The 17,576-nt window shown below is 45.2% G+C and overlaps 1 protein-coding gene across 1 annotated transcript in view; it reads left to right on the top strand.

Moving 5' to 3' along the window:
• The window catches only part of LOC126359997 (homeobox protein Nkx-2.4), a 281,826-nt gene that overhangs the window by 244,881 nt on the left and 19,369 nt on the right, over positions 1-17,576 (top strand). The window contains exon 4 of the mRNA XM_050007673.1: positions 10,885-10,971. Within this exon, the coding sequence (XP_049863630.1) occupies positions 10,885-10,971 (87 nt within the window). The remainder of the gene's footprint in view (positions 1-10,884; positions 10,972-17,576) is intronic.

Here is a 17,576-nt window from a genome sequence, read left to right as displayed (position 1 = left end):
TTTCAGAGGAGTTACGTTTCATCTCCTCCATTTCTTTCGTTTATTTCTACATCAGTAACAACAGAACAAAAATTAAAGATAAAATTTTCATCCACATAATAGATGTTATGGCGTAATGCTTATGCACAAAGGTGGTGGAAGTGCGAGGGAGGAAAATGGAAGGATGGTATATGTTAGAGTGTTGTGATTAGGGTTGCAAAGAGGAGTGTATCTTGGAACGTATTTTATCACTGGGAGAGGGAGAGGGGGGGGGGGGGGATTCTGGCGTAAGAGGATTGATAACGCCTGAAGGTTCATGGAAGGTGGAATATGGATGTAGCGGCCATCATGGTACCCGGATTGGTGACTATTGGGCAGCAATTGGGCGTCGGAACTGCATTTGACGACGAACGTGTCAGATCCGAAGGTTCTTTTGTAAGAGATCTACACATCTCCTCTACATATTATAAGTTAAAGTTTCCTGGCCCGGTTTCTGTCTGTATGTTCCGGGCAATCATTATAGTATCACGTACACAAGGTTTAAAATGGCAGTGCACTGGCGAAGCTGTCATTTGTACTCAGGTGATTCATGTGAAAAGCCTTCCGATGTCATTATAGGCGCACGACGGGAATTATCAGACTCTGAACGCGGAATAGTCCTTGAACAAGACACATGGAACATTCCATTCGAGAAAGCGTTAGCGAATTCAATATTCCGAAATCCACAGTGCCAAGAGTATGCCGAGAATACCAAATTTTAGGTACTTCTTCTCACCACGGACTACCTTCGTGACGTACACGCCGCGGCCTGTCTTTCTCGTTCTAATGAAGCCGACGTCATGCATGTCTTTCTTCAGGTCGCCGAAGATGTGAAAATCACACGGTGGAAGATCCAGGCTGTACGGAGGATGTTGCAGTGTTTCCCAATCGAATCGCTGAACCATAGCCTTCGTCCGATTGTTTCCACGCCCGAAGAACTTGTTTGCATGTGATGACCGGAAGGGGGGAAAAAGGCAGACCACGTCTGCTACACAGCTGTCTGAAGGCCAGTCGAGTCGTAGGCGCCAACCGCACGACGCTGTGACAGCTAGAAGACCGCACTAGACCTGTGCGCCTACAACCAAGGTCATAACCCAACAGCTGCGTGCACGTGTCATGTGACAGGGTAGTACGGCCTGTAACAGTATCAAAACATAACAACAATGGGGCCACCTGTAGCGTGGACTGTGCGTTGTGGCAGGTGTCCGGTTTTCGTTTGACAGCCCCTGAAAAAGAAAATCCTCTAAAAGCGTTTTTCTGTCTGTATGCGAAGACTACGTCCCACCATGAACCATGGACCTTGCCGTTGGTGAGGAGGCTTGCGTGCCTCAGCGATACAGATAGCCGTACTGTAAGTGCAATCGCAACGGAGGGGTATGTGTTGAGATGCCAGACAAACGCGTGGATCCTGAAGAGGGGCAGCAGCTATTTCAGTAGTTGCAGGGGCAACAGTCTGGATGATTCACTGATCTGGCCTTGTAACAATAACCAAAACTGCCTTGCTGTGCTGGTACTGCGAACGGCTGAAAGCAAGGCGAAACTATAGCCGTAATTTTTCCTGAGGGCATGCAGCTTTACTAGCATGGAGAGCTGTATCAAACCAGTCTCAGGACTGAGGACCACAACAATGCGAAGACTAATCTCAGGAACTAGAATAGGGATTTTGATGCGGTTTGCAGTAATACATGGACTGATTCACCGGGAACATTTTTGTATAGAATTTATCAGCGCTGTGGCAGAGAAGTTCATCCGTAGATTTGTAATGTTACTCGTGCAAAGCTGGAATACGTCGTTAGTAGTTTGTGGTACGATACAAACTCTGGCACACGCATCACGCTTCTTTGGGGAGTGGGGCTACAGCTATCGATTTATTTGGTTCCGTGTCTGTCGCTCTCGTTCCCGACAGCAGTGCGGTAGGAAGTTCGGTGGCGGAGATACAATACAGCGCAACCGCTGTCGACGACTCCGCGGGGGCTCGCAGAACATAGAGGCGGCGGGCGGCATTGTGGCACGGTACGAGGTCTGCGGGCTGTGGGCGTGTGAATTTCGCTGTGAGCCCGGCTACGAGCCCGCCAGTCAGCTGCTGTTGTCGCCGGCTGACATTGTGGTCGGCGTTTTCCAGACAGGTGCTCCCGCCCGTCTGAAGCAAATAACGATTACGTCAAAACGCGGCGAGCCGTTCGGAAGACGGTCGGAGCGGCGATCCGGCGCGCACAAAAGGTATTTTTAAACGCTGACGGCGGGCCGGCTCGAGTGCCGGCGGCCGCGGCACAAAGGGCGGCGGGGGCGGCGTCCGCCCACGCGGAAAAACCGCCCCCCTGTCCCCCGGCCCCACCGCCCCCGCCCCCGCCCTGGCCCCCTGGGCCGGCGCTTCCTGCCCGGGGCGGCTCGTTGTCACTGCGGCGCCGGTACAAAGAGCGGCCCGCGGCTGCAAATTTGATTAAATTAGGAGTCCGGCCTTTCGGCCAATTTGCTCCGAAAGGCGGGCCGCGTGGCGTGGGAGCGCCCAGCGGGGTGCGGGGGCGGCAGGTGCATGGCGCGGCCGCTGTCCGCGTCTCTGGCCACAACACGCGGCCGTGCCTGGCGCCGGTCCGCCGTGACGCTGACAATGCATGCACTCTTCATTTCACATCCGCGTCTCGTACAAACAGGTCGTCCAGTGTCCCCACAGGACAATAGCGATATTGCGCATGCTCTCCCTTCAGCTTATCGAAAAAATCTGACCGCCTTCAAGAAGTCTCCTCTGTTAAAATCTCTGGTTGTATGCGACAGAGTATTTGGAAGCATCTAATCATCATCATCATCCTCATCATTAATGTATCAGGTTCGAGGAATCTGTTCCGGTTTCAGCTTTTGGCTCCATCGCCCCCTGAACCGACATACGTTTCTCTCACACCTTTCGGTATATAAAACAAAAGGTTTTCAGGATACCTGCGTTTTTGCATTCTGTTTAAAGATTCCTTCCATTTTTTCTTCGTTGTGTCGATTCCTAGGATTGCGTACCTAAATTGGCAGAAACGGAAACCTCACAGGATCGCTCTGTTCTCCGTCTGTCTGTGTGTCCGACTGTTCGAAACCCTTTTTCTCAGTTACGGAAAGGCATATCAATTTAAACTTATGTTACGTATTAAGGTCTACGATCCCTTGGCAAAGTAAAAAAGAGAAACTTCTAAGCCAATGCACTCAAAAGATCCTGCCATTTATATCTCATATTTTGATACTCACTGAACCACTGATTAGAACCTATAGGGTTCTTCCCGTGGACCTACAATCAAAAAATTTACAAAGAATCGACGTTTCACACTAGAATCGAACGAAAAAAATTAAAATTGTTTATTTCCAATTATATCATACGAAAAATAATTTTTGTCAGTTGTCATCGACCTTTCTGTTGGGAGCCTGACTTGCGTCAAACATGAAAGTTATTTATGTCTGTTATCCTGCTTTCCATTGTGGTGAAAGTTGTGCCACCAACTTTTCGTTATAAATTAAACTACTGCACCTCCTACGTATGTACTCTGTTTCATGCCGTCCACCCCTGATTGGGATCATTCCTGTCCAACTATGTCTGTTCATTAGCAACTGTCAAGCAGTGTAAAAGGTACGCTAATATCGACGATAGGCCAGTCAGAATCACTGCAGATTGTCGAAGCAGACGAAATTAGGTGCCACTGTGATAAATTATGAATAGGGGGACACGTCGTGAGGTTAAAGAATTTCTAAAAGACCGCAAACGACAAATACTCCTCGGGCTACTCAGTACGTCCACCGTAGCTGAACACAGCAAGATCAGCAGAGCAACACAAACGAAAAGTCGGAGAGGCAGTCGAGCTTGCTAAAGGCCCGAACAGGATTAATCGTGACAGCGGCTTTTGGCTGCCTGTCTTCGGTGCATCGAGGACGCCGCCAGCATGCTGTGAAAACATAAACAAGCAGGGTGTCACTAGCACACCAGTGAACGCCCCCACCAAATACGACTATAATCAGCGGCTAAACGTGAACGTTCGTAGCGATAAGCGCGAGATATATTCTCTCAAATAGGTGCGAGTTTGGCACTGGGACAAGTTTGTAGCCAATTTGAGACGAAAGACCAAGGAAGAAGATCTAAACGACGGATCCAAAGATTCAGAACTTTCAATGTCGTGAACAACTGCTGCGAAAGCCTACATTTTCATCTAGCCGATTTCACGCCGTTCCTTCGCCGCCCCCGGTAGCTGAATGGTCAGCGTGACGGATTGTCAATCCTCTGGACCCGGGTTCCATTCCCGGCTGGGTCGGGGAATGTTCTCCGCCCAGGGACCGGGCGTTGTGCTGTCCTCATCATCATCCTATCATCCTCACTGACTGCAGGTCGCCGAAGTGGCGTCAAATTGAAAGACCAGAACCGGCGAACGGTCTGCCCGAAGGAGGGCCCTAGCCATACGATTAAATACACAAATAAACTTCGTTCCTCAAAATAGGCCATCGTCACAACCTTTCTCGTTCCAGCACAACTTAATTAGTCGTCTGCTACTAACAGTCGCGCTGTCTACAAGACTATAGACTAATTTTTCTTACGCAGAGCAGAACACTTCTTCCTAGCAGCCGCTCGGAAGCTGACGTCATCTTCTTAGTGAGACGCTTGCTGAAGATCGATGATATAGGACATACTAACTTTGTGTCTAACGCAGAAAATTTGAATCTTCATTCGGACTTGAAAAACCTAAATAGGCATACTTCTCCTACCAAATAAATAAAATACAGTGCAATTCACACTTTAGCCACATGAAGTAATTGAGCTCAAAATGTCTTCTGTTTAGAAAGAAGACATGGAAGAAATTTGTAATAAGTACATATCAGTATTTATGCCGCATAAATGTTTTATTAGGTGCATTCAAGGGTGAGGCGTTCTTATTGTTCCCTCTTGATTCTTGTGCATGTTTTATATTGCCGTTCTTTCGCTGTGGTTTGTACTTCTTTCTCCGTGTCTATCAAACATTTTACACCAGTTTATTTTCTCTAGGTCAAGAAATCCTATGAAGTTGTCTTAGCTTTTTCAAAGTCTTGCCTGTGTTACAAAGTGTAACGTCAGGACTGGCTTCTGCGGCTTTACCTTTTCTAAAGCGAAACTGGTCGTCATCTAATATGTCCTCAGTTCCGATGCATGTTATACAATTCCCATTACTTTTTACGTCGTTTTGTCCAGGTATGGAACGCATCTGAACTTATTTCTCTTGCTTTCTTCTTCTTCTCCCAAAATCTGTACATCTTCTCGCCATGACTTTTCTTAAGTTCTCCTGTCCGTGTTAGCGTATTCACCGTTCCAGATATGGTCTCCGGTTTGTTCTTATTAGCGACTAATTTACCTAATGGATATGACTTGTAATGATTCCGTAATTTAATAATGTTATCCCGATTTTTTTGAGAAACAGTAGGAGTCGTTGTTAATCAATTATTGTCTTTTTCCTAATACACTCGTATTCAGATAAAACAGAACACCTTGAGCGACTAGAGAAAGGACATTCATATTGACAGGACATGTACAGTAGTATGTTCCACAGAGTTCATTAGCATTTCAGTCACCTCAGTTAAGCATGTGTTCTGTTGCCTAGTAGGCACAGGGTTCGCCATGGGCTCTGATAACTTGTTCGATGCGTGATGGCATGGACGCGAATGATGTCCGGTGATATGGCCACCCTTGCTACATTCACCTGGTTCCAAAGTTTATCTGTGGTGGTTGTGCACTGTGTCACAGCGCTGCACCCGTCTTTTCGCCACGTCCCACATATTTTCAACTGGCGAAAAGTTTTGTGATCTGCCAGGCCAGTACAAAAGGCTGACATCCTGTGACACCAAGAAGGCACGTGTTCTTGCAACAACATGTGGTTGTGCATTGTCTTGCTGAGAAATGACGTCTGGGGTGTTGTGCAGAAAGGGCATGGCTACGGGTCGCAGGATGTCATTTGTGTAGGTCACATGGTCACTGTGCCCTGGACACGCACCAACTGTGGTTTCTAGTTGTACCCAACAGCAACCCGCACCATAAGACCTTGAGCTGGCCCTTCACGTGTTGTGCGAATGCAGTCACGGTGACGCCGCTCCCCCTGTCTGTTGCGAACCAAAATGCGGCCATCATTTTCAAACAAATAGATCCTGAATTCACCCAAAAACACTATCTGATGCCATTCCTGTCCCCAGTGATGTCGTTCCATACACCATTACCGTCTAGCATGTTTCTGCGCATTCGTCAAAGGTGAGCGGAGAAGTGGACGACGCCCACGTAACCCATGCCTTCGGTATTTACATTTAGATATTTGAAAGATTTTTCCGAATTGTCTACTAATTGATTCTCCATTTAGCTATCGAGGAGAACCTACCGTGCATTGGGTTCTTTCTTAAGAACTTTTCAATCTACTTTTAGCAGCTATGTCATGGTTGTTTTCAAGGGAAATAATCGGTTCCTCTCTGTTGTTTGAAAAGGCGGCTAGATCGTCTCCATAAGCTAAACATCGTAAATGAATTTTAGTTTACGTAGTTTGCCAATGGTTATTCCTTCTACTTCTTTTTCTCATGTTCTAATTAGTTTTTTCTAGTAGAAGAGTGAACAGCAAGGGCTATAGCCCTCTCCTTGTGGGACCTCTGTTTTTATACCAAAAAGCTCGTATATTTCGCCTTGCATTTTAAATTTTGAGCTGGTATATTCGCCAATGAAATGTCCATTTGTGCTTCAAACTTTTGAAAGAGTAAGATTTTTAAAGGAATTTGTGTAAGTAACAAGCAGAACGGAATCTCTCTGTAGTTATTTCTATCAGTTTTATACCCATTCTTGTATAATGGATGGATTGTGGCACAGTGTTATTCCTTAGGATTGCTATCTCAAGTAAAGCATAAAAAGAGTCGTAGGTAATCTTGGACGCAGCGTGTTAGATAAGAGGGAAGCCACCTATAAAGGTGGAAGTAATTCAGATACGCCCTAGTGATTTCTCATTCATACTGCAGACAGTATTAAGAGTGACCTCACACTTTTTCTGGATAATGTAATTATCTAATGTGAAAAAATCAGCGCAAATACCAGGTCATATGTTGATAATATTTCAAAGTGGTGCAAAGTGTGACAACTTACTTATAAATGTACAGGCATATAAAATTGAGCAGTTTGAAAAATGCAGGAAAGTAGTGTTCGATGATTACATCAGCGAGTCACAGTTATGGATCAATGACCTCATACAAATATATTCTTAGGGCTATGAAATGGAATGATCACATAGGCTTAATCGTATGTAAGGCAAGTGCAGACTTCAGTTCATTTGCAAAATGCAGTCGGTCTACATAGGAGGCTGCTTACACCTGTGCGACCCACCTTATAGTGCTGCTGAAGTGTTTGTGACGCATACCAAGTAAAAGCAACGGGGGATATTGGACATATACACAGGAGGGCAGCGAAAATGGTCACAGATTTGTTCGTATCACGGGAAAGCGACACGGAAATGTTAAAAAACCAAACTATATTTGCAGACACTTGAAGGAAGATGCCCACCAGCAGTAAGTGAAGAATCTAGAAATTATGTTCATTCTCTCACGTATTGTTCCTGAGGGTACCGTGAAGATAAGATTAGACTGATTACAACAAGCGCAGAGCCATTTAAACGATTCTTGCCACGCTCCACAGGCAGTTGGAACGGAAAGAAATCCTGACGTGTGCTACCACGCTTAATACTCTCGCTATGCACACCACAGTAGTTTATAGTGTATTTACTAGGAGTAATCGTTCTGTTAGACACACTGAAAGGTATATACACAGGATAAAGTTTTTAAGAAAATTTTATATTGAACCAGAGATGAACAAATGTAGTATCGATTGTGTAGTAGCATCGCTGCTCAACAGCGATCGCTGGTTCAAGCTAATCGGTAATGTGTTAGAGTAACTTTAAACAGATGTGTGGAGGACTCTCAAGTGTAAAGACGTGTTGTATCCGATGTGTGCTGGAGCTATACTTACTCGCTACGGGCAGTAATTATTTTTTATTTGCAAGATACTATACTGGAAGTAACTAAGGCAAAGAAAGTTGTTTTGTTAGTAATGCAATGCGCGTATTCGTAAGTGATGATTGAGACAATGTATAACACTCCATCCAACGATTCTGTAAGGCTAATTGTTAATGTATAATTAGTTGATTGTGTGTTAATTGTGAGCATTATTAATTTTCAAAGAGCCAAAAAACAAGTTTTAAAGTTAGTGCCATATTGTTAATCATCACAAGTCAATGACAGTTCCCAGATCCATGTCGTTTTTGATTAACTATTTTGCTCAAGAAGTGGTTGTCTCAGACAACAGCGTTGCACAGTAGCTGTATGCTAACTATACAATTTTAAGAACTAACAGAGAGCAGTGCGAAGAGCATTATCATTGCAGAGATAAATATATATATTTTTAATTTTAGGGATTGCATTTACTAAGCACAGGGACCATTATTTTCAAATCGATTAGGTTTTGCTTTATTACCAGGGCCAATTTCATATCAATAGTGTTGCATCATATTCAGTGTTTGTGTTACATAAATTCATGCAGTTTTCGTTTGGTTTAAAGTTATTGACAGTTGACATTCTCGCAGTCAGTAAAGTTCAGTACAGGGCAAAGCGTGTAAGGGACGAGATGAAATACATGTTCTTATGCCAATCACGTGCTAAGAGTTGTGCTGCAGACTACTGTCAGTTACGTAATTTCAATCACATTACAAGCCTAAATGTTTCGACACGGCGGTCGTCCAGTTGATCAAGCGGCGTTCCGAGACAGACGTCGGTGGCGGTAACGGCCGGCCGCTAGGAGAGCCGAGTCCAGAGGCGTGCCGCCGCCTCACTTATGCATGCGGCGCGTCCAGTGTTCGAGCCTCGGCTCATCAGCGGCGCGGCCTTATCATTAATGGACTGCGCGCAGGCGAGCGTCCTCAACGCCCGAGCTGTCCGCGGCGGCGCTCATTGCAAACACGCGGCGCGTTTGCTCGCTCTAAGTGATGCTTGCTCAGTTGTCACTCCGCCGACAAGACGCGCTATTCACAGTCTATAAACTCGGTGTCACGCATTCCGTCTGACGCCGCCCTCTTTGTGTGTGTTTGCACGCCGCAGCTCGCTGTTCCAATGGCGGCGTGTTTATTTCTCTCCTGCCTCGGACAGGGGTGGAACGGGGACAGTGAAACTGTATTTGTGTCGTCGCATGTTTCGCAGTTCAGCGTAAATGGCATGTACGAGTGTGTGCGCGGGAGTACGAATGAGGTCGTCTGCGTGAATGCTTATTGTTCAAGCAAAAATTTCTGTATCCGTGGAAACTTCGAATTCAAAGTGATCGATAAAATCTGTTCACTAACATAGTCATCGCCCTAACATTCGTCTCATGTAAGTAACTAAAGCCGTCATCAGTCCGAAAGTGGATTTGAACTGCACACTGCTTCACTGGGCGTGGGTCTGTTGGAGCTGGTATGCCGATCCCTTCTTGCTGCCACTGAACTGACTTATCCAGCAAGTTGTAGCAGCTGGTGTAACTTGGACTCGGAACCATGGTGCAACTCGGAATTTTTCACATCAGCAAACATTGTCAAAGGTGATACAAGTGACAAGTGACGGATAAAAATTGTAGGACTCAACGGGCACTGAACCCGAGCTCTGTACAGCCATCGTCTGGAACTTCACACTTTGTTCCTTTTTCTTTTCTAGCTGCTTCTTCGTCGTTTCTCTTCGGACGTTCTGCGTGGATATCGCACGACATGTCTCAAAATCCTTTAATGAAAACTTTACTTAGTTTTTTTTTTAATTACGGAGCGTGGCCAATCCCATGAACGAACATGCTGAGCTACCATGGCGGCTACCATCGAGCCACCGAACCACTGAAAAATTGTGCAACATGATTCGAACTCGCATCTTCTAATTTCCACGCGTAGTAGACCACCCAAATACACATCCGCCAAGGACTTGGAATTTTCGTAAATAATGGAAGGAAAACATCAGAGATACAGCAAGTTTCTGTAACTGCTAGAAGTGCGCTCGGACGTTTAAGATTCAGATGCGAGTTCGAATCCAACTGTGGCCGGGATTTTCAGGTGTCAAGTTGTATGAAAATTTGTGTAGGACTGTGAAGAGGACTGTTACCAATTGAATACCAACGTACAGATAAACATAACCAAGAATTAAAGTTAAATACCACAAGAAGCAGATCATAGTATTGTAACTGAACGATCTCTTTTCGAAACTGTGTGCAGTGGAGAGGGGAGTGGTGGGGGCAGAGAAGTTACAGATGTGTGTTGTGATAAGTATTTATCACAGAGGAACCAGACTGTCAAAAAGATAAGTGCGAATTAAGAGCACAGAGATGTGTATCTGATGTTCTTGTGATGACGTATTACGGCGCTTCAAGCGTGTTTAATGTCAAGCGTGTTTAATGATCACAAGACATGACTGTTACACATAGGCAGCTGTGTTAAGAGTTTCATTGGGCATTGCAGTTGTATAATGAACAACTGAATACCTTTTCGGGACCCGAAGGTGGCCAGACTGAAGACCGAAATCGATCGTCTTTTATAAAAATAAATTAGCACAGCTTCGTATTATACAATCTTATTTTCAATCACACATATCTTTGTTGTGAACTAGGATATTCATTAGTTATTACAAGAGTTTTGGTGTGGCAAAGGCTCTGTAACGAGTCGCACGTAATAAGGTAATTTTAATTATTTAGGAGGTGTGCAGATTATGTCCCTTTAAAGGGAAACGTATATATTGTTAACTATTTTGTCACGACAAGCTGTTCACGAGGCAACCCAGTTGGCCTTGGTGTTTCTTCGACTCAAAGGCACTGGTAACAATTTTTTCTAACGGGCAGCATTTTGTGTGTTGCAGGTGAAGATCTGGTTCCAGAATCACCGGTACAAGTGCAAGCGGCAGGCTAAGGAGAAGGCGATGGCCGAGCAGAACGCGCAGAACCAGGTGAGTGGCTGCTCTCCTCGAAAGCCATCCCACAGCGCTCTTCTCTTCGATACAATTCTAAACCACGCCAACACTCCCCGATGGCGCCCTCACATCTACTACGGTTCAGCTTCGTAGCAGCTGCTGGTTCCACTTCTCTGAGTTCACAATACATGCCCTTACGCTAACATACACTAGCGATAAAGCATCGTGACTACCTGCTTAACAGCGCATTTTTCCACTTTGGAATTCAATACAGCACCCATTCTGCGTGGCATGGATTAGAAAAATGGTTAGTATAATTCCAGAGGTGCAAGACAATAGATATCTACTCACAGGCCACGCAGTTTTCGTAAACTGTGGGCCCAGTAGCGTCCCAGATATGTTCCATCGGATTCGTATCAAGCAAATTTTGTGGCAATGATAACAATATGACTTCTCTACTATGCTCCTCAAACTGCTGGAAAATGGCACTGTCGTCTACCCTGAACGGATGCAGTTGGTCCTTAATAAAGTTCACATACACGACAGCTGTTGTGGCGTCTTCAATTATTACCAGGTCCCATGGAAGTACAACTGAATGTTCTCCATAGCATAAACCTTCCCCATCGGCCCTGCGTTCGTGGTGCGGTGCATGATCCCAGCAGCAATTCGCCTGGGTGACTGTGCGTCTGCCCCTGTTGTAGCAAGAAACATGACTCATTCGACAAGGCGAAACGTTCCATTGATCCACGATCCAATCTCGATGATCTCATGGTCACTACAATTGTAGCTGACTCCGTCGTTGGATGAACATGGTAAGACGTCGGGGTCGTCTATTGTGGTGTCCATATTCAACAATGTTCGCTGCAAGGTGTGCTCCGAAACGCTTGTGCTTGCACCACCGTTATACTCTCTCCTCATATACCGAGCGGGCAAGTCCCCGACCTTCATGCTCCGTCATAAGACATGTTGTTGCCTACTCGCCGTTTCTCTGTTCGTCAATCACTTCCCGCGAATACTCACGAATGTAGATTGCGAATGAAAAGCTATAGAGCCTGCACACAGGCAGTGTGACGTGGTGGTTTTACACAAGGGCTAGCAATAAATCAAATTTATTAATGAAAACAATCAAAAAAATTACACTTAGTTGCAATAAGTAAGTTGTAATTACTCAAAGCGCCACAGCTTATTAATCAAATGTGCTCAGGCAAATTAATTGTAGGATAAATTAACTTTGATCTTTAAAACATTAAGAGCATTTACCAAAGATAACAGCTTCAAATTTGTCTTTTGCAACTAAGTTTCAAAACAAACTCCTCAAGCACCAAATTAGAAGCATACATGAATGCCCTTTACGTATAATTGTACATTGAAGCAGCCTTGTGGTAATCATGGCGCCAACGGTGCACCACACGATTAAAAAAATGTCACTGAAATAATCTTAATAGAACAGTATGTATCTTGCTGCCAACGAAACTCTGAATATTTAGAAATCACTTTATATAAATAACGCCTTTGCTAACATGTTCCGCACTAAAAGGCTCACAGTAGGAACATAAATACCAAATATCAAAATACTAATCTTAAAACTAATTCATCAACAGGCGGGGAGACAAGGGACCTTTCATAAATTGTAATAAGTACGAAACTAAACTTACTGTACGGATTAAGAAGAAATTCACTATCTTATTTTAGGAAAGGACTAGACCAGCAAATCCACAGACACAAATAGAAACCAGAAGTTCTCTCTTTTTTTTCTTTTTTTTTTTTAACTGCGTTTCGGACTTTGCCCACTTAGCGAGCTAATCACAGGAAATGTCGTATTACAATTCGTTTCACAATTCATAGTAGACATTATTTAAGTCGTACCCTCCTACGATAACCAGAAGGTTGGAGAACAAGGCCGTTCGAACGTCAATCAGGTATTGAATAACGTTCCAGTCATGCTACTATGCTCCCACAGCAGTAATAACACACCGGATAGCTTTTACCATTAACAGAAAAACTACTGAGTGCCGCCAGCTACCAAAAATTTTCCACTTGTCCACTCGTAGCAAACCAGCTCCACTGGCAGTCACGGCTGACAGCCGCTATAGCACGTAACCGTCACTTCCAAGCATATAGCCTTGTCGAAAGTGACACGCACAGCCGGCGCCACCACACTGTCTGCAGTCCATATCCAGGGCTGGATGCCTTCCGCTCGCTACCTGCGCCTGCTGTGTGTCCGCACCGGTCTGAGGCCGGCCCTCCACCGTCCTCGCCGCTCTCGCTTACACTAGCCGACGTCACGTGCACTTCCTTGGCGACCAAAGCGAGTCCTCACTCACAACTCCACGTGCAGCGACACTTCTCTGGAACCGATCTCCAGAATCGTTCCTCGAACGGGCCGGTTCTCTTTCACAGTCGTTGGACCACAACGCTCTGGCCATTGTGAAATTCGGTTAACTCAGTGTATTTCTCCATCCGCGGCCCGTATCCTAGCTACAATTATTCCCCTTTCGTCCCTGCTCCTCTCACACACCAGGTGGGTATAATTAAAGTGCAGCTACTCACGGAGACACATTGTGGGCTGTGATTATGGTATGGCAGAGGAACTTGGTAGATACGCTAATGCGTTAATGCGGAAGGCGGAAAAAAATTGGCCACCACTTGCATCGAACATTGAATCCGCTTTGTGGTAATCATGCCGCCGACGGCGCACCAAAAGATTATAAAGAAGTCAATCAAGTAAACTTAACAGAATAGTATATATCTTGCGGCCAATGAAACTCTGAATGTTTAGGTATCACTTTGCAGAGTTTGGCTATCGAGAAGAGAGACCTTGCGCTATTAGCGAGACTGTTTAATGTGAACGGCGGCAATTATAATGCTGTATTGAAAGAGTATCGCCAACTGAAAGGTCTGACGAACGGCTCGATGTCATTAAATGGATTAAAGAAGATGATGAAATTCGAAAACGCGGGTGAGCTTCGTGCGGTTTCTGGAAGAGGAAGGTATCCTGTTCCAGTGGAAGCTATTGATTGACAAGGCTGCTGTTGCAGTAACTGGCCATGCAGCACGTGCTTTGGTAATGCTGGTGCTTGTGCAATGCCACGTAAATTGTCTACTCATGGTCAACAGTACGGATAGTTTTGCCGTCTGTTTTACACTGATACCCGTACAACACGCAGACGGTGCACCAACTGAAACCTTATGATCCGCAGCGACGTCCTGAATTTGCTCTTCGGTTTCTGGCACGGATCGAAGTTCATGATATGTGGCCAGGCAATATCCTGAGCACTGACTAGATAGATTTTGCTCTACAGGGTGCAGTGAATGAACAGAACGGCCGAATTTGGGGTACTTTTAAACCGTGTGTTGTGCTTCGAAGAGCCACTAGATTCGCCGTATGTGACTGTATGATGTGGATTCACAAGCAGTTTTGTTCTCGGTCTGTTCGTCTTCCAGGAGAATACACACACACAGGGCCTGTCAACTGTACCGTGACGTTTGCACGTTATCGAGGCCACGTTATACAGCATGTGATTCCTCTGTGAAGAGCGCAACTGTATGAAAGCCACTGTTTTCATGCAAGATGGGGCTACACTTTATGTCGCTCGCTCAGTGAAAAATCTGCTTAATGCAACCTTTCACGAACGTGTTATCTCCAGATGTTTTCCAGATGAATGGCTTGCAAGATCGCTCGATATGAATCCACCTAACTTTAGGCACTGAGGATACCTAAAAGAACTCTTTACCAGGGACACGTTGCTCAGGTAACACCGGAAATGCTGCAAGCAAATGTTGATCACGTCGTTCTGTGGATACAGTATCTCGTCGACGTCTTCGGTGGTCGCATTGAACAAATTGTGTAAGCCGTGGTTAATAACATCATGTCTTTCTCAAGTTGTTTCACCTCTCTGCCCACATCCCGTTCCTAATCCGCTACATATGGGTACATTTCCATACGTCTTTCTTGCGTTCAGAGCCAGATTTGCACCTGGTGGCCAAAATTGGAACTAATAAAATCGGTTCCGCATTAATGTATCGGTATATTTACCAAGTATTTACAGGCCACACTGGACATCTGTGAGAAGCCGCACTTTAATATCACTACCCGGTATGTCGCTTACTGTGTCACGAGCCCGATACACCAACGGTCTCTCGATGGGTAGTGGTCATAATGTTTCGGCTCACCGGTGCATTCTCTATTGGAATTTGTTAGGTTGGACATACACTATAAGTGAAGCCTAATACGTGCAATTGTCTTCATACAGTCCTGCTAGGAACGGGTTCCTGACGCCCCACATTCAAATTGGCAGTGATGTGCCTCACGGCAAACTATCAGTCAACTCAAATGGCTCTGCGGATGCAACCTAACATCCGTTCACCAAACAATATGCGGTGGAAACATTGCCCTGCGGTACCGAAGGTCCACAGCAGACACTGTTGAACACGGACAGTTTTGTGTAGTCTCTAGTATGCTACGATCCATGCGTCTTGCACTGATTATCATTCCGTGCTCAGTGACTCGCGAACTGCCACCGTCCTCACCAGACTCCTGTCAGTAACAGACCGCTCAGATAAAGTGTCTGCACTCGCACCAGAACGTAGAGCGTGGTTACATCTTCAAAAGGACCAACTTTCCGACGACCGTTGTTCACTCAGTTTACACGTGCTCTGGTGTCTGCAGGACTTTGCTTTATTCAGGATCTGACGTAGGAACGAAAATATAAAGAAGCTTGGGTCTGGCCCTGGGTCGTGCATGGAGAGCCAAAGCGGTTAACACAACCGTTCGTGCAAAGCGGGAAGCGCGGTTTCGACTCCTGGTCCGGCACAAATCTTGTCATCTTACCCTTATACAGCTGATGGTTGTTCGTATACGCAACTGCGAATACATGTCATGTAATTCATGTCGGCTATGGTAGCAGCAGAGCCCGTTCCTTCGGAAATGAATGCATTCCCGTGATGACAATTCGTTAATACGATGTAAGTTTCGTGTACTCTGAGTGTAAGCATAAGTTTAAGTAAAAACACCGAGCAAGACTGCCTCGTCGATGCCACTTCGTCGACTTTGCGTGTCCCTCGCCTACACTATTTCGTTTTTCATTTTATTAGCCTTCTGGAGTGCCCATTCAGCCAGCTCAACAGTGGAGTGTCAATTATGACGAGACGAACATACGGACGACACAACACCCAGTCCCTGAGCGGATAAAATCCCCGAGGAGGCGTGGAATCGAACCCGGGCCTCTTCGCTTGGCACTCCGAAGCGTTGTCCGCGCAGCTAGAGAGACGGACTACCCCAATTATTCAACCAGGAAAAGGAGATCTACAGTTCAACGTGGAATTGTTGTTTTTGAGGGCTCCTCACTTCGTTGACAGGTGAAGGCTAAATTAGAATGAAAACTGAAAAACAAAAAATCAGTGGTCCAGCTGAAATTCGATCCCGCGAACTCTCAGGTTCTACAACCGCTCTTTATTTATTTGTTTTTCATTTTTGTATTTGTTTTATGACTTTTTATCGTTATTGTTCTCGGCGTTTGGTCTGGACGATCGTCACAGGACACCCTTTGAAATTATTCGTTTATCGTTGAACATTTAACTCAGTTATTATTATTATTATTATTATTATTATTATTATTATTACAGAGGACAACCAGTCCTCTAACTGAACACGCTGAGTTACCGAGCCAGCGCCGATAGAACACCAGGCCCGACATGTACACAGATGGTTCATCTACAGGTTTCGATGAATGAGTTTGCGAGTATCAAAATATATACATGACCGTTTGTCTTGATGGTGTTAAAGTAGAGGTTCAATTTTTTTCACCGACAAGGGGCCGTAGACAGCAGTATGTGATATAAATTTCAACTTGGTACCTCTACCCATTCCTGAGAAAAGGGGTTTTTTAAGAATCGGCCACACGGGCAAACGGACAAAAAAGTGCTCCTATGAAGGTGCCGTTTCTTCCGACTGAGGTATGGAACCTTAAAAATATTAAAATCCACTTGTAACTCTAAACAGCGTGATAAATAATTGGCCTGGGGATATAATTTGCGATTTCTCACGTCCCTGCTTCAGATTCGACTGATTATTCGTATTACTCATTCCTAAGTATGTATTCGAGTGTGTGAAAGCATAGATCATAATGAAGGGAAAGGCTGTTAGAATAATATAATGCGAGACATGTTAGATATAGGCCTAGCTGTTTTGAATAATTGATTAGCAAGCGCCTGACAAAAATAGGAGAGATATTTTGATCTAGGCAACACTAGAAATCTGTGACGGAGTGAGATGGTGCAGTTGTTAGCACACTGGACTCGCATTCGGGAGGACGACGGTTTAATTTCACGTCCGGCCATCGAGATCTAAGTTTTCCATGGTTTCCCTAAATCGCTCCTGGAAAATATCGGATGGTTTCTTCGAAAAGGGCATGGCTGCTTTCCTATCACTGCCCCGTCCTTTAAACAACCGGAGCTTGTGCTCCGTCTCTAATAATCTCCTTGCTGACAGGACGTTAAGCCCTCATCTTCCTTTCTCCGCTTTCAGTTCAAGCTCTTTCCTGTCAAGCTATCGATGCTACCCGAACTAAGCTCACTGTGTTTCCAGTACGCAGTACCTGCAATTAATCCGTGCTGGAGTAGGTTTCTGTTCCCCGTGACGG

This window comes from Schistocerca gregaria, chromosome 1 (assembly GCF_023897955.1).
Source record: "Schistocerca gregaria isolate iqSchGreg1 chromosome 1, iqSchGreg1.2, whole genome shotgun sequence".
NCBI classification, from domain to species: Eukaryota; Metazoa; Arthropoda; class Insecta; order Orthoptera; family Acrididae; genus Schistocerca; species Schistocerca gregaria.
Note: the sequence above shows the minus strand (reverse complement) of the source record. Positions and strands in the feature narration are given on the sequence as shown.